Source organism: Urocitellus parryii, chromosome 4, assembly GCF_045843805.1.
Source record: "Urocitellus parryii isolate mUroPar1 chromosome 4, mUroPar1.hap1, whole genome shotgun sequence".
NCBI classification, from domain to species: Eukaryota; Metazoa; Chordata; class Mammalia; order Rodentia; family Sciuridae; genus Urocitellus; species Urocitellus parryii.
In genome coordinates this window covers 147,591,536-147,613,733 of record NC_135534.1, presented here as the reverse complement: position 1 = coordinate 147,613,733, position 22,198 = coordinate 147,591,536, and the positions used below count along the sequence as shown (strand labels likewise).

Genomic DNA, 22,198 nt, shown 5'->3' with positions numbered 1-22,198 from the left:
GAGGGGAAGGGAGGGCAGGGGGGAATAGGGAGGGCAGCAGAATACAACTGACACTAGGATTGCTGTATGTATACACATGGATGTATATAACCAATGTGATACTACAATCTGTACACGTGGAAAAAGGAGAATTCATACCCTATTTGAATCAAATGTATGATATGTCAAGATCATTGTATTGTCTTGAGCAACTAATAAAAAAAAATTAAATTAAAAAAAAAAGAAATGGGACCCTTACTTGCCTTAATGTCATTTCTCTGAAAGATAATGATACACCAGAATAGAGTAGGTAATTGTCTGGCTGGGATAATCTATGAGCAAATTTGTCCTAGGGACAGAAGAGCAGACTACAGATCCTTGCAGCACAAGTTTGCCTTGTTTGCATCTTTAATTTTTTCATGGATTGAAGGTGGCATGTTTTCCTGACTTAACTAACCTCTCCTGTCAGAGTCTTGCTTGGGTTTGTGTGTGTTTAATGTGAAGCTGACAAATTCTTGTCTATTGTAATGTTTCTGGCTAAATGGAAATGGAGGACTAGCTGGGAATCCCTGGGAGGTAAAGCTAGTTTGGCATGCTGGGAAGACAGAAGTGTTGAGGAAGGGTCAGCCAGTGCTCCTTTGTGGCTAAACTGGTACTTCTTTTATTCATAATATAAGTTTACACAGTAGCACTTCTCTGACATAGTCACACCCACTCTCTTTCCTAAAGACCTGGAAATTTTGTTATCCTCAGATTCAGGTTTTTAGGACCCTGTTTCCTCACTCCAGTCGGTTCAGACAAAACCTTTCTGCTGGCCTTTTATTATTCTTGCCAAGCTAAGTGATAACCTTAGGAATACAACACAAGGGCTCTTTAAATGAACATTATGTCTGCACGCTGGATGGAGGATCAAAGTCATTCATGCCTTCAACATTTTGTGGGGGCAAGGGGTGCCTTTTCTCTAGCCACTGTGCTCCCAGGATCACTCAATTCATTTCAACCCATCTTACCTTGATCTTGAAATGTACCTTTCTACAGAGTCCTAACAAAATAAAGTAAAACCTGGCTAGAGTCAGATCTCCAAATCCTCCTGACTTCCTCTGGCAGCCAGACCCTTGAATCTGAAGGGCCTAGGTGACAACTCTGCTTTGCAGTCTCCAGACACCCAGAAGTGAAAGAAGAGAATGCAATGTCATAAAGCTAATGACTTTTCTGAGTCATGGAGGAATGGCAGCTACCAGAGCCTCTAGTTTGCCGTGAATAAGCAGTTTTTTGAAGAGAAAATAGTGTTGGCATTCAAACAGTACTGCTCAGGGATTTGATTTTGTATTTTAGTTCCAGGGTCCTTTGCCTCTCTTTTGATACACGGTACTTGTGCAGGTCAATCTTCTCTCCAGGTAATATCCCGATGGTGCTCTATGGGATTGGAGCTTCCCAGCTCCAGGCAGGTGAGGCCTTCTAGAAATCAATGGAATGTCTCTGTAAGAGCAATGACTTTCCTTCCCCACTTTTTCCAACCAGAATAACAAAATGGTATGGATATTTATCTTGTAATTAGGGCCACATTCCCTAATTGCCACAGTGACACTGAAACATCGCAGTAGCAATTGTAGTTGCAACTTATGTTAGCTTTCTGTTACTGTGATGAAATCCCTGAGATTAAGAAAGGGTTTATTTTGGCTCAAGGCTTTGGAGATTTCAGACCATGCTCCATTGGCCCCATTGCTAATGGGAGTGTGATAGGTGATGTGGTATATAATGGCAGGAACACATGACAGAGGAGGCTACTCACCTCATGGTGGCTAGGAAGCAAAAAGAGAGACAAGAAGGGGCCAGGGTCAATATCCCCTTCAAGGGCATGTTCTCAATGACCTAACTTCTTCCCACAAGGCTCCACCTCCTAAAGTGCCATAGGCTGGTGAACAAACCTTCAGCAAATGGACGTTTGGGGGACACATCCAACAACAGCATATCTCTATGGATCATCCATGTAAATGGGGGAGGAGGGAAAGGGTGTAGGCTATTTTTTCTCCAGGGGCTGGCATAGGGGGTAAGATACTAACAGGTTCTCTGCTAAATACATCCCATACATTTTCTCATTAATACTTAAAGCAATCTCCTGAGGCAAGGATTGTCATTCTTATTACACAGAAGAAGAAATCAAGTCTTAGATTATTAGCAATGGTCCCAAAGGTGACATGGCATCACAACTGCATCATGCCTACCCATTGTGTTTCACAGTTTGCTGCTGGGCAGTTAAATACAGAAAATCAATCCTGTTGCATGGCATCTTCTAGCACTCTTCCAAGCCTCCTCAGGACCATTGCTTGTTGCCGCAGTCTGGCTGGGCACCAGATCACGAGCCACTCACATCTTGTAGATTCAAACAGCAATTCTTTATTCCCGAACTCACACCGGCCTCTACACACGTTCTGGGGAAATCCAAGTTCTGCCGCTCCAAATACACGTCCCAAATACTTTCTGAATTCCACGAGAACGCAACGGGAACTCAGGCAGCAGGATACGCCCTATTCCCAGCAGGAATAACCTTAAACCTGGAACTGCCTTAAACCCAGATTGTCTTAAACCGGGAACGCCCTAAACCCAAGGAGCAGAGATACTTCCTAAAACCTGTAGGATACACCCTAAACCTGGATCCACCCTAGTCCTTGAGCAGGGTCACCTTTCTCAAACACACATGCAATGTCACAGCAAATTTCTAAGGCAAGTCCATTTAACATGGGGTACTCTGGCAAGGAAATTTTGATGCGTTATTCCTACTTGGCAATGGCCCTCAGCAGCTTGTCTCCTCTTATGGCAGGGAAAATTCTTAAGCATCTGTAAAGCCAACACCACTGCTGGCCCACTGTTCTATTATAAACCAAATACATGCACCGTAGCTATTCTTAGAAGTGTTTGTTTGTTTTTGTTTTGTAGATGGACACAATACCTTTTATTTTATTTATTTATTTTATGTGGTACTGAGGATTATACCCTTACACATGCTAGGCAAGATCTCTACCACTGAGCTACAACTCCAGCCCTAGAGGTATTTTTTAAATAAAAGTCCTTGTACACAGAGGGCTTCCAAACATTTGTTGAAAAAAAAATAGCCACTTTCCAGAGCTAATAAAAACATCCTCTGTCCCTGAGTATACTTTGGGCAAGATCAAAATCATATGGAGGTCCTCTGCTCAGGTACACCAATTCTTCCAAACAAATCTCTCTGAGGACTTGTGTTGTTGGGTATTCCCCGCATGATGCAATCAAAAGAAACATTCCTGATTTCCTTTGGCCAGATAGTGATAAGCATTCATACACTGTCTTCTTTCAGTGGGGCCCAAGGCTCTGTCTGTACCTTTGATGTTTATCATGAGTCCACCATGTCCTACAGAACACAATCATGACTTAAATGTTCCACACAGGACAGTGCCATCCCTTCAAAGAGCACTCTCAGCCTAGCCTTTAGCTGGGTTGTATTAGTCATATTTCAGATGGCAGGACTGGTTCTTCATTGAAACCAAGTCACCATCCTCTTGAGATAAGCCTGTCTCCTATTAATTTCCAACAAAGGTCTATTTACATCTCTGTCACAAAATGTGAGCACAGCTGTTCAGAATGGCACTGTAATTTCAACTATGTAACACTCACTGGTTCACATGAAGGTTATATTTTCTCAAGCCAGGCCTTTTCATTTTGGGGTTGTTTAAAGGTTTTGAAAACAATATACTGTGTACAATCTGACTTAGCTGGCCACATCTCCACCTTCCCACATCCACCTGGGTAAGATAAACGAACAGATACAAGGAAGGAGGAAAAGGCCAGGAAGAAAGAATGAAGGAAATGTTTATTGAGACTGAAATGGAACACTGTTTCTTCTATGAGTTAACAGCACAGTGTGTTAAGAGGCTGGTTACAAACTCCTAAACAAAGATGACCCATAGTTCATGAAGAGCTCTGCCAACTCTGGTGCCACTAATTGGAGCCACCTGATAAGAGGATAGAACCATTCAGTCCAAAAATACATTACTGATTCAACTCCATTTATATTTAGATTTAATTCCTATTAACAGTACCAATATTTGCATTTTAAAATTCACACTGAATTTCACTTTGGTGTTTACATGACAATTTCAGTATTATTTTCTTGTAGATTTCAGGTACAGGTGGTCAATACTATTTACTTTTCTGCTATCTTTGGCACAATCTCTGGTTTCTAAAATATAAAAGTACAGGTTTAGGTTGGCTACACAATATTGCAAAACATGACTATTTTGGATCTATCTCCATGTAAGTACAAGTTCATGTTAAGCATTATTTACAAGATGGGATCTGAAGTACAGACTCTAATAAGCTATCTTCCTTCATTAGCAGAAGAATGACAAGTAGAGAATTTTAATGAGCAGGGCCAAGATTACTAGTTAGAATAGTCCTCTCTGGAGGAGGAGACAAGTGTTGGAGGAGGAGACAAGTGTCAGAGGATGGAACAATTTCCCCTGAACCATTCATGTTGTGGGATTGATTTTGCAAGAATCCAGGGTAGGGATGGCTGTTTTAGGCAATGTGTCTTGTTCAACCTGTGGAATCTATATTAAAATACAACTTAGCTGGTAGCTCGCCATTGTTGTCTGGGCCCTGATGGATAAAAAAATCCAAGGGCAGCAAAATACTGGCCTCTTTTAGTGGGTGTGAGTGAACTTGGAAGGATGAAGCTTTCCAGTCAGATCCAAGCAAGTCTAGCCTTCTGGGAACAACACCTTTGCACATCATCTTGCAGAGGGCTGGTGTGGATTTCCTCCAGAAAACGCAAAAAGTCTGTGAATTGGAAATGAATGGCTATGCCACCCTGGAGTATCACCATAGTACATCTCTGCTTTAGGGCTGACACACAGATGTGAAGTGATCAAACAACGCGATTTCTCATTCTAGTGCTCCTGAGAAAGGAGTTCTGATAAGCCGTGAAGCAGACTTGGGTTGGAATTGTGGTTATTCAAGTACAAGGAGAGTTCCTTATTTCACATTGACAGTTTAATCCTGATCTCTGTCTTGTAAATTATATGAAAATAATAAATATATACACACACACATATATATATATAGTTCTATACTGAACACTGGGTTAACAGTTACCAGCGTCCCAATACAGTACATTGAATAAAGAACCCTTCTCCCTAAATGCTATGCCCATGTTAAAGTTAAAACTGTTATTGCAGAACTGTGCTGGTCTGTTTTGTTTTGTCTTCCAAAACAGTGTCTTTGAAACTGGCTGGAGATGAGTTCAAAATGGACAATTTGGCACATTGACCAGGTGGGGTTGTTCAGATGCATTAGAATCTATAAAAAGTGAGAAGTCAAAGGAAATCCATGCCAATAGAAAGTCTGAGTAAAAATTTGTAACCAATGACAGAAATTTTTAAAAACCCCAAATCACTGATTATGCATGAGAAAGCAATCTCTCTTCCACATCTGTTACCTAATTCTAAAAAGTTATTACTTCATATACTTCCAAACTTTGTTTTATAGAAATTTTCAAACCCAGATAATGCAACTTTCTTTTAATCAATTTCCTTTTATCTTACCCCAACCCCAAATCCCAAAACCCAGAGAACAAAGGCTATGAAGCCAAATATAGAAAATAATCTGGAGGTCTGTTTATCAAACTACATGTACAATTGACCATTAGCGTTTCTCTTCATGTTTGAATTCGCTAAGAGATGACTCTCATGGAGATGTCCTTCATCACTCCAGTCATCTGAAGCTAAGGGCTCTAGAACTGTGAGGTCTGGGTGAAGGAGATAGTGTCGGACTTGTCCACTGCAAAGCCTCCATTGACATAGGATTTCTTTGTATCTGAGTCTTCATTATCCAGTATTGTGGATTCCAAGGCAAAGGGATTCACAATGTTGACTTCCGATGAAACATCCATCTGCTCCAGCTCCTTCTTAGAGAGCTTTTCTACAATGCCAGTCCCAAATGCATCACCGAGGACATTGACCATGGTCCTGAACCGGTCCCTGGGGAAGAGACAGGAAAGTCAGGCAGAGGGCTCAGATTTCACTTTCCTTCATCACTGACAGGACAAAGGAAAGGACCTGATGTGTTTGGTTAAGATTTAAATCAATACAGAAAATTCTGTCTTCATGGCTGGCTGGCTGGAGGTGCCTCACAGGCCTGGGGCAGAAGGGTATTCTAAAGCCACAGAAAGAACAAACAGGCTCCACTGGGTCTGTGCTCCCAATAGGTAGCAATGTCTTCCCTAAATCTCCTAAAGTTCTCTTTTCTTCTTCCAAAGAAATATGAATACAGTCTCCACAGAGATGTTTGGAGGACTGAGGGAAACTCATGATTTATCCAGATTAAATGCAACTGACATTATGGGTTCTCTTTTGGCTAAGTGAGAGAATTTATGCCTCTCTCTCTCTCTCTCTCTCTCTCTCTCTTACTTTCTCCTTTCCTGGTGTATTTGTTTCTTTACCAAATGAATCTTGTTCTATGAGTAAGCTACCAGGAACATGGCAGAGCACAGGTTCAGAAAATACAGGTCAGCCCAGGAATGGATTCTCCTTGAGGCAACTGCAGCCAGTCCTAACTTCTGGACAGCCTAGTGAAGAGGCTGATGGCAGGACGGTCTGAAGACAAGGCCTCCTGGGGAGGGGAGTATCCATTTTGACACCGGAGCTTTGATGGCAGGAACTGGGTACATAGGTATTCCTGTGAAGATGATACCCATGGAAAGGAAAAGGCGCCAAAAGTGTAGACACATATCCACTCTGCATGCCATTCTGCTATTTAGAGCAAGGCCAGGGATTGAAATGGCCCTAGTTTCTTTCTATCCCATGACTTCAGATTGGATTTTTGGTTCATCTGGCTCTCGTGACAGTGAAGGTGCCTGGTTTCAGGAAGAACTAGGGGAAGGAGAAGAGGGGAAATCCATCATCATCAATGGAAGGAAAAACTAAAGCTTACCTCAGTGGTATGGTATTTTTGCAAGAAGGGCACCATTTCAGTTGGCTTATTAAGGCCTGGTGAATGTTGAGGGGACTGTGTATGGGACAGCTTCCAGGCCAGATGCAGGGTTTGGGACATACCTAGAATGTCTCTGCTTCCTTTCCTCCATCTCACCTGCAACCTACAAACCATGCAGCACTGGACTTCCCCGTCAACCCCACCGGCTCTAAGTTAAAGGTTCAATGTGGAGATTACACTTACCCTGAGGGTCAGGGGATGGAGCCAGACCTAGGTGCTAGAAGTGGACATCCAGGATAAGTCCCACCCAGGGCCAGGCTAGTTCCAACTTTAACTTTGGAATCACAGAAGGCCCATTCTCACTCTCATGCTCTGCTGTATTTTTTTTTGTGTGTGTGTGTGGGGGGGGGGGTGAGAGAGAGAGAGAGAGAGAGAGAAGAGAGAGAGAGAGAGGTTGTTTGGGGCCTTAATGGTCCAATTCATCTGAATTGTAGCAATAAAATTTGCCATATTTTGAGTATGTACTGTCTATTAGATGTGATTCTAGACACTCAATTCACATGAACTCACTTGGGTCAATGGCAGAATTTCTCCTGTCTCACAGATAATGCAAATGGCTCTCAGAGAGGTTAGGGAACTTGCTTAAGCTCAAAAGCTAATAAGACATCAGATGAGGATTCAAACCCAATTACCCCAAAGTCTTTGCTCACACCATTGCCCCTGTCATCTCCAAAAATGCTTGATAAGATGCACAGATTTTGAACCAGGACATGGTGCCAAATCAGGTTAGGAGAAGCCAGGATGAACAGGGGCCTTTCCCTGGCTTCCTCACCGTTTTATCCTATGTTTATCTTCTTCCACACCCAGCTTCTAATCTTGAGTATCACCGGTATAATGAGGTAATGGGGCTTACTGGCTTTTTAAAATCACTAAAGTTAGGAGGAGTTAATTTTTAAGCATGTTATCAGATAGCCTGGTCAGAGGGAAATTAAAGCAGCAACAGATGGCTCATTAGGCAATCTAAGCAGGGATGATGGCAGCCTGCAGACTGTGAATGGTAGGAAGCTGCCTGCTCATCTGGCTGAGGCAGAGCATTTATTCCAACTCACAGGAGCCAGTCGACAGCGACGATCAGGGTGACATCCTCGGCAGGCAGGCCCACAGCACTTAGCACGATCACCATGGTCACCAGGCCAGCCTGGGGCACACCAGCAGCTCCGATGCTTGCAGCTGTGGCTGTGATGCTGTAGTCAAAACACACCAGGAGAGAGGAGTTAGACCCAATTTCTCCCCTTAATGTCCCTGGTCTGAAATGGTCTCCGTGGGTGTTACTGCTCTGCCCTGAAATTGGGCAGGCAGAATCTGTTATCTGTTAAGCACCAGCTCTGCCTCATTATAGGATGAGTGCTGCAGGGGACTGAGAGAAGCATGATGCCAGGTTCTGACAGGAGGAGATATGGCAAGGACATATAGAAGAACTGCTTGAGTGGCAGCAAAAATGAGCCTGAGAGTTATCCAAGAGGAGGGCAAGAGTTTACCAACAGGGGTGTTTATAGAAGGTTTTATCTATCTATCCATGCATCCACCCAAAGTTCCAAGTACCTCTCCATCTGCTGTCTTCCTCCCTTCCACTCACCTTCCCAGTCATTTACTGAATATCTAAGGTGTTCCAGGAATTTAAGTTGCCTTGAAGGATTAGTACAGGTAGTGGCAGGGTAGATGGACAAAGGCATTTTGAGTGCAGCAAAGGAATGAGCAATTGTTAAGCAGGTTTTATGCACTTTATGGACATCACAAGACTCTTGTCTCTCAGAGGTTTCAGGGCACTGAATTGAGAAAGACCAAGACTCCTGTACAAAGTACAAGAATTTATTCCTGACTGCTCCTTTTGCCAGTGGATGCTCTTTGTGCAAGAGAAGCGAGATCTGGAATCCAGAAAAGGCAGCAAAATGAACTTTATTACTATGTATTTTAAAAGATCTCTCCTGGGAATATATGTGGTAATAGGGGTTTTTCTCTTCAGAATGTGCAGTTTTTCATCAGCAGCATCTTTCATATTTTAATTGGATCACTGTGGAGGAAATCAAGGCTCACCATGCCCTGAAAAGTCCCTTGGTTTGGATGAGCATGAGCGCACAGCCACAACACTTTCTGGAGACATGGTCTTGCCCTTGGGCCAATGAACTGCTGCCAAGAAGTCACTGGGTGGAAAGATAAAAATATAGGAACTGCAATTTAAACCAGAAGAATCCCTAATTTAATCTACAAACCCATATTCAAGTGAGCTCTAAAGTCTCAGTTCTTAGGCAACTGATTCTACTGCCCATTCATCTGCCTAGTGATAAGCTGTCAGGGTTGAAGGAGTGGTTAAATGCAGTCCAGAGTTTTTTGATGATTATGTTATTCCCTCAGTGGCTATGGCCCCCAATTTGTGGGGCTGTACCAATTTCTCTAAAAGTTTCCAGATTTGCATAATTCTTTAGATCTGTTCTGACCTAAGTACTCTTTGGAAAACCCAATTTTATTTCAATGCTGGTTGAATTGAATGAATCAATGGGTTTTCTTTGTCAGAAGTGATTTATGCCCAGACCCTCTGATCCCTCTTGGAAGCCTCAACATGTTATTGTTAACCAAGTCCCTATAGCCTGGACTGGAAACTCAAAATCCACTGAGCCAAAGAAAACTCTGCCCTTGAGCCTTCGTGTTGTTTGCTAAACGTCAGCAGTCTGACTGGCTTTGTTCTGAAATTTGGAACTATACATAACTATAAGCAGGAAAAATATAAAATCCTATTCCTGCTATTTGAACATATACTACTTTGGCTGAGAGGACTTCTTTCATTCTCTAAGGTACAAAGTTCTTTCCTAGCACCAAGGTTTAGTTTTAAGGACAGGCCATTTTTAACTCAGTCCAACATGATTGCAGGTTGGGTATGAATTGTAGTGAATGAAGGTTTGGGAATCAGACACACCTGGGTTATACTTCTGGCTCTGCCATTTTACTCACAGTTTTCATGGGCAGGTTACTTCTCTGAATCTAAATTCCTTGACAGTATTATGATGCTGCTCTGAAGATGAATCCGGGCAAATCATATGGGATAGTAGATTTATAACATGCCATTTCTGCTGCTAATTTTTCAGCCTCTGTTGTTGCCACTGCTAGCACTAATAATAATGTCACTATGACGACAAGCAAAAAACACAGGTTGAGCATCCCTAATCTGAAAAATCCAACATCCAAATGCTCCAGGATTTGAAACTTCATTTGATCACTGACACGATGCCACAAGTAGAAAATTCCACACCTGATCTCATATGAGGAGTCACAGTCAAAACACAGGCACAAAAAAAATACTGTGAATATTTATAAGATATACATGAAACTTCAATGAAGTTTGTGTTTGGACACTGGTTTACTCCTAAGCTATCTCGTTATGTATATGAAAATATTTCAAACTCCCAAATCCCAAACACTTCTGTTCCCAAGCAGTTTTGACAAAGGATATTCCACCTGTGCTATTATAGCAAACACAACTACTACTATTGGTACTTTTTTCTTCTGAGCCCTTCTAGGTCCCCAATCCTGTAATTATCGGCTTTTATAAGATAATTTATCCTATTTTCAATCAGTTATAGCCTGTGATAAGTGAATATTAGATTAAAAAGATACCACAAAACGATGGTATCTATGTTATTTGATGTTCATCCCACAAAAAGAAATGTACTGTGTATGGGTCTAAAAGTTTTTAACCATTAGCCATGTGAGCTATAACTGTAACCTATAAAGTTAAAGCTAACTTTTATTTGCCAGGTAGAGCCAGAGAGGACTTTTTAAGTCAATGATTACTTTGGACTTCACAGTTGTTATGGTTCTGAGACACTAGTTATCAGCAAGATTTGCCAGAACAGGGAGGGAGGTTTTAGTGTGATTTTGCTAGTTTAGCTTCTTAGGCCCACAGTTGATTCCTCTAGCAGTCAGGTTTTAAAAAAATGTTAGAAAGATCTATAAAATGTATGACTAAGGAAGAGGGAGAGGATTCATCAAAAGGTGGCCAGTACACTTGAGAGCCACCATCTCATACAACTACTCCTTGGAGCCGTTTAGTGCAAACTCTTGATTCCCCAGGCCAGGCTGAGGGAGATGGGGAAAAACACTTGGAAATGTAAAAGCAGCAACTGCTGAAGCACAGGGGGCAGGTGTAGAGCAGGAACTTTCTCCAGCATGATTGAAGGTCTTAATTTAACACAGTCTCTGCTGTTGTAAGTACAGGACTTTACTGAAGCTCTTTTGGCACAGCCTTCTTTTTTTAATTTTTTTTTTTTTTTTTTAGTTTAAGATGGCCTTCACATGTGCTAGACAAGCACTCCACCACTGAGCTACAACCTCAGCCCCTGGCACAGGCTTATTTAGCCACTCACACTTCATAGATTATGCAGCATTTGTATACTACCTCCTACTCCCACCAGGTGATGTGCTAAATGATATATATATTTTAGTATTTTTTTAGTTGTAGGTGGACACGATGCCTTTATTTTTGTTTATTTATTTTATGTGGTGCTGAGGATCAAACCCAGTGCCTCACCTGTGCTAGGAGAGCACTCTACCACTGAGCCACAATCCAAGCCCCTCCAAATGATACATTTTGCACTTGTTTTCAGTGAATTTCAGGCAAATAGCAATAGTTTATAGGGTTGAAGAAGGGGTTTTTAAAAATGTACTATATTAGAACATTGTCAGTTAATGAACTCCTTATCCCCAGAATTTATGTCTATGCTGTGGACACAACAGTTAATTAACTCTAAAAGGTTAAGAGTCAATCCTGAGTGGGCCTAGGGACTAAGTTTCATATTACAAACTGAACTAAATGGTTACCTCTAATCCAAGCCTGTCGCTCCGTTCCGACATAGTGCTGTCCAAAAGAACTTTTGGCAGTGATGGAATTGTAATACAGCTGTGCTATTTAATTCAGTCAGCCATTGGCCACACATGACTGGTAACAACCATATTGGTTAGTACTGTCCTAAAGAAACAACTCAGGCAAGATTTACTAATGATATTTCTACTACCTGATTGAGCTGACAGACTATTTTGGTCCTCATTCGGTGAGAATTCTCTTTAGCATCTGACTCTGTGAATCATTTTCAACCTTGAAAAATCTTCTTTGGGTTTTCATGATAACATGATTCTTGGCTCTCTCTGTTCCTTCCCACTCTCTCTCTTGAATTCTCCCTTTTTTTGTCTGCCTCTAATATTAGAATTTTCCAAGGCTCAGCCCTAATTGTCTTCTCTATAAACTCTCCCTATGCAATGCCTTCCATTCCTAACATTTATGTGCTCCCTGTGTAGGCACTAAGCATTTTATATGCGTCATCCTACTTCATCATTACTACTTGAATAAATTGTAGGCACTATTATTATCATTTTACAGGTGAGAAAACAAGAAAGCTTAGAGAAATCAAGTCTTTTGCCTGAGGTCACAACTAATCATAGTGTCGCTGAGATTTGAACAGACACCTGACCTGTGACCTACTTGTTTGATGACCACCATTAAGACGATGGCCCTGACTTCCATTTCTCAATCCAGACCTGCATTTCTCACTGTATATTTCCTGAAAATCTTAAAGGCTTTCAAATTCAATGTGTCAAAAATATAAACTCTTTATTTTCTCCTTATTCTTGTTTCTCTCATGCTAGTCCCTGTTATGATAAGCCCCATCCATCAATCCAGAACCATCCATCAAACCTGGGAGTCATACTAGTCTTCCTCTGTTCCTCCCTCTGAATCCAATTGATAACTCTTCAATTTATTAGCTCTTTTCCATCCCCAGTGTACTCAGTGCCTTGTTGTAGGCTTTTTAAGACCTTACCTAGACCATTCCAAATGGCCTCTGACTGGTCTTCTAGCTTGGGGTCCCTGTCTCCATTCAATCCACCCACTGCATTGCCAGTTACCTATCTAAAATGCAAATCTGTTCATAATATTATAAACAATCTAAGACCCTTCTATGAGCATCCCATACAAAGCCTTTCATCAGATGACCCCTCTCTCCTCATCCTTTCATGTTTTTCATGTTATACTCCTTATGTCAACCACACCAAATAATCTGTAGTCTGTAACTAGGTCATGGCTATATCATAATCCCTGAATAAACTATTTTTGCTACCCAAAGCTCTAAAGTGTCTTTCTTCACCTAGATTCTTACTCCTCATCTCATATTCAGCTACATTTCCCCCTCTTCCAGGAAGCCTTCCCCCACCTTCCCAGGTAGAGCTGATCCTTCTTTCTTTGGTACCCTCTGTGACCACCACAGCAAGTTCTAGATAGCTGCTATCACAGATATCAGCACTCACTTGGTTACCTATTCCCCATCCACCAAGGGCCCTTAGAAAGCAGGGACTAGACTTTATTCAACCTTGAGTCTTTGGTGCCCTCTCTGTGCCTACTCTGAACTGAGCACAGAGTGATGCTCTGGATAGCCAGACCCTGAAACAGAAATCTTGTAGACCACAAGTCCACTACTCATATTTCATCTTGGAAGAAACTTGGGTAGGCCAAGAAAAAACTTCACTGGGCCATTCTTGATCTCCCTTCTTAGACCATTTTACTTGAGGCAATTCCTATAACAGTGATTCAAAAGAGTGACACCAGGCCCCACCTGATAGTGATGATCTGTCCAATGCCCAAGTCTAAGTCATTCAACTGCGCAATAAACACAGCGGCCACTGCTTCGTAGAGTGCAGTCCCATCCATGTTGATTGTGGCACCAACGGGCAACACAAATCTAGTGATCCTCTTGTCCACCTGGTTTTTTTCTTCGGCACAGCGGAAGGTGACGGGCAGTGTGGCTGAACTGTGTGATATAGAGAGAAAAGAACTTATGGTCTAAGGATGGTGGTACTCAATCCCCACCTGAAAAGACACATCCCTTCCACAAAAGTAAACAAGGGACCCCAAACACGTTGATACTTGTGGCCAGTTCAGGGATCAGAAGGTGATGATCCTCCCTGGCTGCAGGCCATGCTGAGGGCAGGAGATATTCAATAGTGGGAAGAAATATGCTGAGGATGGGGCAGAGAACATGAAAGTCAACTCTCAATTCAAAGGTAGGTACAAAAAACACAGGCTGGAGTCTGTACCATCAAGTGAGGGTTGAGCTGACAAAGGGTGGCCTGAGGCTTCTTCCAGAAACCTCTTATAGTTACCTGGAAGAGATCATGAGAGCTGTCAGGAGAGCCTGGGCCATGCCCATGGCAAATCGGAAAGGGTTCTTCCGGACGACTATGAAATATATCAGTGGGAGAATTACAATGGAGTGGATGGCAAGCCTGTAAACAAGAGGGAAAAGTTTCATACTTCACTCTTTCTTCAAACAGTTTTTAAAAAGTATGACGTTGTTCAGCTTTCCTAAAGACCCAATGAGAAAATGAGAAGTTGCCGAGGAAATATATGTTCCCATGCTGCAGATGAGGATGTAGGGGCCTATTCAGTAAATGAAGCATCTGGTCAAAGTTAATGACAAATTCAGTAGCCGAATATAAATTTCAGAGCTCACAGAACAGAATTATATCGTGCTGAAATGCTCCTGTCTGTGTGATTCCTGGTTTTGAATGATGACTTCTCTAAGACTCAGCTAAATTTCCCCCTCCTTCAGGAAACATTCAGTTACTTTCCCAGGAAGAGCTTACCCTTTCTTACTTGGCACTCTCTTTATCCCCTACCGTGATACCTCATTATAGCCCTTGTCACAGTCTTTACCTTCTCTGTCCCCTGGGCCCTGCAGGTGGAAAGAAATTAAGAAGGGCCTGAAGTGGAAAGAAATTAAGAAGGGCCTAAATGGAACAACTTCTCAAATTGTACCTTATTTTACAAGGAAATAAATAGCATACCCAAAATAGGGGGCTTAAGAAATGAGACTCATTTGATGGATGGCATGCATGTGTAAGTGGCAACCTAAGAATTTACAGATCAGCTATACAAGGTTGAAATGATAAGAAATGGGCACTGCAAATACCAATCCTGGAAGTTTGGAGAGAGGGCCTTCTCAATACAGAGCTTGTACCTAAGAACTGTGAATTCTTAGCTAGAACTTTTAGTTTTCTGTTAGAAGCCTAGAGAAGGCAAGAGAAAAGAAACCAGCATAACTCCATTAAGAAACGGCTTAGTGTCACAAGCCTCAGTCACATCACTGCCAAGACTTTGATCCTGGTCCTGCATGTTTCAGTGGTCCCAGAGCAAGGCTGGCCTCTAGTGAGGCCAAGGCCCTGCCTCCCTGACCTCTGTGGCCTGGAGATTTGACGCTGATCCCCACACTATAGGAACCCAGGCTGCTTCTGTGTTAGCTGACAGGGCTGTGCTTTTGGCAAACACAGATTAAGAACCAAAAGCTATGCAATGGAAACCCCAAGGCAATTGAGTTCCAAAAGGTGAGCCAATTCCTCAAGTTGGGTGTTTGACCTGTGAGAGTCAAATCAATGTCGTTTCCTCATTCCCTTGCTCCATATGTTTTAGCATATATGAAGTATCTTGCTCTTGGATGGGTGTCTGGGGGCACCCTCTGTAATCTATCCCACTGCATTTCTTCTCAAGGAACCATACCAATATCCCCACTCCCTTCCTATTTGTGGCTTCTAAAAAGCCCCATGATTCCAACTAGCCTGACGATTTCCCCATCACCATCCCCAACACACTGAGGACTCAGGGCAGGGAGTAGCTACCAGCCTCAGTGACAGCATTTGAACCAACCTGTTCTCCTGCTCCTACTTGCTCTGATTTAATTTCATTTAGGCCCTTCTTAATTTCTTTCCACTTCAGGGTATGTGGGGGGCAATTCCTACCTGCTCGGTTAGTTTATGTTCTTGAGAAAGTAAAGGGCAGGAGACAGCCAAAAGAGGCTACGAGTGGGTTTCTCTCTTGTTTTAAAAATGATTTAAACACAACCAATAAAGGCAGTGGTAAAGCCTGGTCCAGGCTGTTCTGCCAAAAGCTGGCAATTAGCACAGTGTGATCCACCTACAGTACAGCTGTTAAAGGGCAGCCCTGCTCACTGCTCTCTTATCTCTAAACTATCTTTTCCTGTACTTATGAGAGAAGCCGACCTTAACCGACCAAACCCCAGTCTCTCTGCAGCAATCTTATTGAACCCAGTTGAAGGTTCTGTTTTTTTTTTTTTTTCTCTTGAATCAGACGTACCCACTTAGGACAGTAGCCATGTAAAGACCCAGCTTGCGGAATATTTCCCAGTCTTCAACTTCTATGATCTTCCCAGCAATCAGGAACAAAATACCAAGTGGCATGTAACTAGAAAGTAAGCACAACAAAGACCCAATTCCATCACTGGGGTTTGCTCAGGCTGGGATTATTGGGGAGGAAACAAGCCAGTGCATGCACCCCAGCTTGCAACTGGAAGTACAGAAGACATGGTTGCAGGACAGCAAGCGCTCATCTTCGAGTCCTGGGCAGACTAATGGCTCTAGTTTCCAGTACCTGCAAGCAAGCACCTTGCACTCTACCCACCCAAACTCTACAAGGGTATTTTGCAAATATGACATAAATATGCAGTGAGATTGGTGCATACCCCATACCATATACACCCCCACATCCTACTGATTGTCACATCTGCTTAGCTCATTTGAGCTCCACTCATCCCTACAAAATAAGGATGCTAAGCTCTTTCTAGCCATGGCATCTCATTTCTCAGGTGCCAGCAATTGAAGCAACAGTAATAACAGTGAAAGTGGTCACCATATGTCTATTTGTGGAGCTCTCATTAGATCTTGTGTTGGGGAAAGTATTTTACATGCATCATCTCACTTAATGTTCTTCCAACCCTGGGGTTAGGTTTTATTACTTTTTTTTTAACAGATAATAAAGCTGAGGGTTTTACAGGATTAAGTGGCTTGCCTGTCTGTTATTACTGAACACTTTACATCACTGTCAATGTCCTTTTCGGTTAAATAATGTTGAACCAATTCCATGTGAGATACGTGAGGCAGAGATCTCCCAGGAAATGTGGACTTTCTGGCATCTCAGTGACAGGGCGGATACTTAGGTGGTGTCTCTGGGATGCTCACATGGCAGTTTTCCTTTGAGTGAGCTAGTGGCCCTGCTGTAGCATTTTTGATATTTTGAACCTCACTTCTGCATGGGGTCTAAGAAGGAAAGCACTCTCTGTTCTGATCTGTGAGGAGCTCTTCCAGATCATCCCTTTAGGAGCACTTCTGACCTGAGTGTTGTTTGGGTGCAAGATGACCTGCCAGGACTTTGAGGGAAAAGACAGCGGCTGATAGCTAGACATTTATTAATGAACTACCTACTGAGAAGTATATGGAGCTATTTCATACTCCAGTGTCTTGATTTCTAATGTCTCCATCTCCAGGAGGAGATCAGTTGAGGAACATAAGCCTCATCTTTCTAATGTTGAGGATACAGAGTCTTTAGGGGAAGCAAAATGGTCTCAAATAGTGTCTGCTCACCACATAATGATCTGAACAATTTTCATGGTTGCGTCACTCAAGGCGTTGAAGAAATCCACCAGAATCTGTCCCTTTTCTCCCATTTTTCCAATGACCAGTCCGAAAACGAGGCAAAAAATAATCAAGCCTAGAACATTAATGCCATCTGAATACATGCCCACGATTCTGTATTCCTTTGTTTTGTTCTGTGGATCAAAACAAAGAAAATATATTGATACATGATGATAATCACAGTGATCTATTAGAGTCAATAATACTTTAGGAAATATAATAATTATTAAAAACCTTATGCAAGTATCAAATCCCCCCCATTGAAATTTAAAGTCCCCTCTTTTCTTTTTCTTTTTTTTAATACTAAAGCCTGAATATATAGCTTTGTCTTTTATTTATTTATTTTTTTATGTGGTGCTGAGGATAAAACCCAGTGCCTCACATGTGTGGGGTGGGCGCTCTACCACTGAGCTACAGTCCCAGCACCGCTCCCCTTTTCTTAACAAGTCCATATTTGAATCTTTCTTTTGAAGATTTATAATTCTAAATTTTTTTCCATTTTTATTATAAATTTTAGAATCAGGGCACTTTTCAGGGTTATTTAAACTACTAGCAGCATTTGGAGGTCGTTTTTAAAGAAAGACCGGACTTAATAACACAGGAAGCACAAACTACCATCTGTTTTATCCTGATAATGAAGGGATAAATGAAGCACAGGAACATTTTTCACTGCCTCTGTTCTTGTATGACCAACAAGATTTTAGAGATAGATATAAAATTAGCCAAATACCTACTACAATGAGCCATTTCTTTAATTTATCCTGAGTAAAAATAGCCTGAGATTCACTGAGAGAAAATATAATCTGACTGGTGCAAACCAGGGTGATAAAGAATTAGGTTAACAAGCCACTGGGGTATCAGTCATTTCTTATTTATGATGAAACAAATATTTATGGAGCAGCAAGAGTGTTCTAACTGTATTGGCTATAGCGCAAGGTCTTAAAATTCAGCTGGAAAGATGAGACCAGCTGTGAGAAACATGAGCCAATAGCAAAATGGTGTGTAATTAATGACACAGCCAAGCTAAGAGTTACAAGCATCACACAGAGACTGGGACATGAATGAGGACTTTGAGGTTAGGGAAAGCTAAGTTTGAGGAATAGACAGCCAGGAGACAAGGTATGTTCCAGAAAAATGGTACACAAAGGCAAAAATCATGGCATATGGGCCTCTGTAACTTGCTTGGATAATAATTCTTACATATCTGTTCCTATGGCTGCCACCCTAACTTTACCTCTCTGTTGGATGGCTCTAAAAGACCCAGTTCTTCTCCATTGTAATATCCATTACTCTTCACATGAGGACAGATGCAGTATCTGTCTTTTTACTATTATAATCCCAGGGCCCAGCAGGGCCTGGCGTATGGAAGGTGCTCAGAAAAATACTTTGGAAGCACATCAAAAGGCAGGAATAAGGGGTGAGTGAGGAGGCAGATCTGGATAGAAGAGAGGGGGCTGTTGGGAAGAAAGCTAGGAAGACTCAAGAGAAGTCAGGTCATGGAGGCCCTCTACCCAAAGCCCAAGAAGCTAAGGCTTTCTGAAGCAGGAAGCAAGGAGCTGTCTGTTGTCTACTTAATTTGAATTCTTAAATATATGGAATATTTCTCTTTTCCTTAAATATTTCCTTTTTACGTGAAGGCAGAGGACATTCAGGAGATGTCTATTAGAGGCCTACAAAGGTATCAATTCAGGACCATACATTCCAGTTCTGAAATCCCTAAAGATCTTAAAGTCCATTGATCTTATTGGTAAGTTTATGGAAAACTCTTTGGGTGACAAAACTTATTCTGAACAGAGATGAGGCTACTGATAATCTGTTTCTCTAACTTTACAGAGTATCCACGTGTTTGTTACAGAAATATTGATGATGTTTGATTCTCTGGAGTGTTGCTGCAATCTCACTTACAGATGTTACTTATTGCACAGTGTATATATTGTATGATCCTTCTGAAGTCTTAAGAGCTTTGGAATTAGAATCATTTCTGGGCAGAAAGATTTGGACATGGAACTGTGGGCCTGTATTCTGTGTTTATATAGCTTTGTAAAACTAAATCAGTCCTCAAGGTACCCAATTGTAAAAAGTGGCAAAAATTCAGTGGCAACAAGCCTCATTCTTTTCCATTGTTCTTACTCGTTTTTATGTAGTATAGTTCCCCCCCACCCACCAACATACTGAGTTAGCAAATGCTGAACGATTGCTACTAGTCACATCAAACAATCAATAGGTGACACTTTTATGCGGGTTTCTGCTTAAAAACATCTCATTTAATATATACTGCTGATTCACTGACATGGAACTCATGACCAACAGCACTATTACTCCTGCCTGAATGAAGATTCTTTAACAAACATATTTTCTCCTTAAGGCATATCACAGGAACCTTAAAGAGTACGTTAGTACTTTGTTTCTGTTCACATTAAATAGTGAAACCACCATGAAAAAGCACAAAAATGGGGAAAAAATGACACTAAATGCATCACAAGATAGTCGTTTGCTTACAGAGTGGGAGCCAAAAGTAGGCAGGTCCAGCCTAGTCCAGCCTCACCTGGGAACATGCACAGTGGGCAACTCAAATTTTGTGCTGCTTTTTGCCAATGACTATAAATGTGCCATGAATATTGATTTGGGGGTCACAAGTAAGTTTGCAAGAAGGAGAATTCACAAATGTGGATTCTGTGAATAACAAAGACTATCTTTCATCTTCTGCTCACTCATGAGTGGCATCTGCCTACTGGGGGAAAAAAGCAGGTGACAGAATGGATGGTACCTCGGAAACTGTGGACATCATGGTGGTGACAGGCTCCTCTGTCATGTTCCTCCGGGGATCACTGGGGGGCTTTACTTCTTCACGCTTGGTTTTGTACTGCATATTGGAGAAAAACAAAGACAAGCAAACAAATACGATTTTTTTAGCATCTTTGATGCTACACCATAGGAATAAGTTATTTTTGCCAAACAAGTACCTCCTAAGAGTTCTACCTTCAGTGCTTCTGTTGCTTCTAGTTTTTGATAAAACCACCCATGAGGTTTTATAACTAAAAATGGATTGAGAAATCCAAATCCCTGACTCCCACAACCACCATTCAATAATGTCAGAACGTTCTTTCACTTTCATAATAAGGACAAAGTCAATGGAGAAATAATGTGAAAGAAAGGATGTTTTCTCCACAGGCACTTTCACAGAAAGACCCAATAGGGATTCCTATCACTTTTGCTTTTATTAATTAATTTTTTTTAATTGGAAAAAAATACCTCATCACTTTGGTAAAAGTAGTCCCTAGGACTTTAATAAATATCCAGAAATTTTTAACAAGATGGTTGCATCCAAATCAACAGTCCCTTTAGGGCTATTCAGTGAGTGAGATTTCTGTTTCCTTCAGTTCTGTTTGGATCTGTGGAGCTTTGACACAGAGGTTTAAGAAAGAGCTAGTATATTATTACACCAGGCGCAAATGTCCCTCCTACAGGGCTCTGCCAACACTGAGAACCTTACAAATGACCACTGTGGCTGATCTGCAAAGGCACCCCTGAAATAGAGGTGGTTCTGTGCCCCATGGAGGTTGGCAGGGAGCAGTATAATTGCCATTTTTGTTGGTATACACAGAAGTTTCTGTTCATGTAATTTATGTAAATGAATACAGCAGTTTGTGATAGACTCAGCTGTCTTGACAAATGAAAGAAAAAGACTTGTCCGTGGAGCGAAGAGATGTCAAACTTTCCTAGAGGGGGGAAAAAAAAAACCCCTATGGCTTTGTTACATTGCTCTTCAGAGTATGGGCAATGGACATATAATGGTTAAAGGAAAGAAATAATCTCAGGAATGCTAGCTATGTCATGTGTGTTAGATACAGATTGCCAACACCAGAGCAGCAAGAAAGAGGAGATAGAAAGCTCTTTTTCTAACCATTGCACTGCATCAACAGACAGTCCACATTTCTTTACAAAAGTAACATGGTTCTGCAGAATAGGTACTGAAGGCCACATTTTAAGCCACTCACTGTTTGACAGATTACTAATTGCTCCATTTGAGCCCTTTTGAGGGAAACTGCATGTGGGAAAAGGAAGCAGTGTAAATTATGACATGCATTTGACTGTTGGTTTGAAATCAGGGTACAAAACAGAAAAGCCACTGAAACTCTTCATTCACAGGTGCACTGCCCACTGCCAGGTTTGATGGGATTACTTCCATTTCTTGGGTCATAGAAGGAAAAAAAATATCTTAACTGGTAATGGGAAGAAGAGAGAAACTCAAGGGTAAAAGTCATTAATATTACCTGCTCAAAACAGGCTTGGACAAGGTTCTCAGGGAACATATTCCTGTTGGAGACATGAAAAGCAGTATTATAGGATGATACTATAAGTGGGTTTTTTTTATCATACTCAAATACATTGATAAAAAATGAGTGTAATATAGAATGAGTACTCTGATTTCTCCTCTGGCCTCTCTTTTGAAAAACACTTCCTTGTAATAAGATTTCTTTCTTGTTTGCCGAGCCTTAACTGAGTACAGAATGTTCTCCTAATCACTTAACCAGTTCACTGAGTAACTACAGTTGCTGAGCCCAGTGAAAAGCTGGCAGGTAGACACTTACAGTTGAGAGACAATTCTTTAATTTTCTGCACATTTCAGTTTTCATACATGAGACAATATTTCTACTAATAATCTGTTCCCAAATTCTTTATGCCAATTGCAAATATTATTGTAATTATTGAATTAAATGTTAAAGCA

The 22,198-nt window shown here is 41.5% G+C and overlaps 1 protein-coding gene across 2 annotated transcripts in view; it reads right to left on the bottom strand.

Moving 5' to 3' along the window:
* Positions 1 to 5,017: 5,017 nt before the first annotated feature.
* Slc1a1 (solute carrier family 1 member 1) overlaps positions 5,018 to 22,198 on the bottom strand; it is a 72,990-nt gene continuing 55,809 nt past the window's right edge. Inside the window, exons 5-12 of one of the 2 annotated variants that reach the window (XM_026414258.2) lie at positions 21,744 to 21,786; positions 20,237 to 20,332; positions 17,419 to 17,603; positions 16,136 to 16,243; positions 14,149 to 14,271; positions 13,602 to 13,796; positions 8,055 to 8,189; positions 5,018 to 5,993 (exon numbers count right to left, since the gene is read on the bottom strand). In XM_026414258.2, coding sequence (XP_026270043.1) covers positions 5,747 to 5,993; positions 8,055 to 8,189; positions 13,602 to 13,796; positions 14,149 to 14,271; positions 16,136 to 16,243; positions 17,419 to 17,603; positions 20,237 to 20,332; positions 21,744 to 21,786 — 1,132 coding nt within the window. In that variant the 3' untranslated portion in view covers positions 5,018 to 5,746. The remainder of the gene's footprint in view (positions 5,994 to 8,054; positions 8,190 to 13,601; positions 13,797 to 14,148; positions 14,272 to 16,135; positions 16,244 to 17,418; positions 17,604 to 20,236; positions 20,333 to 21,743; positions 21,787 to 22,198) is intronic. The other variant, XM_026414259.2, reaches the window with a different exon arrangement.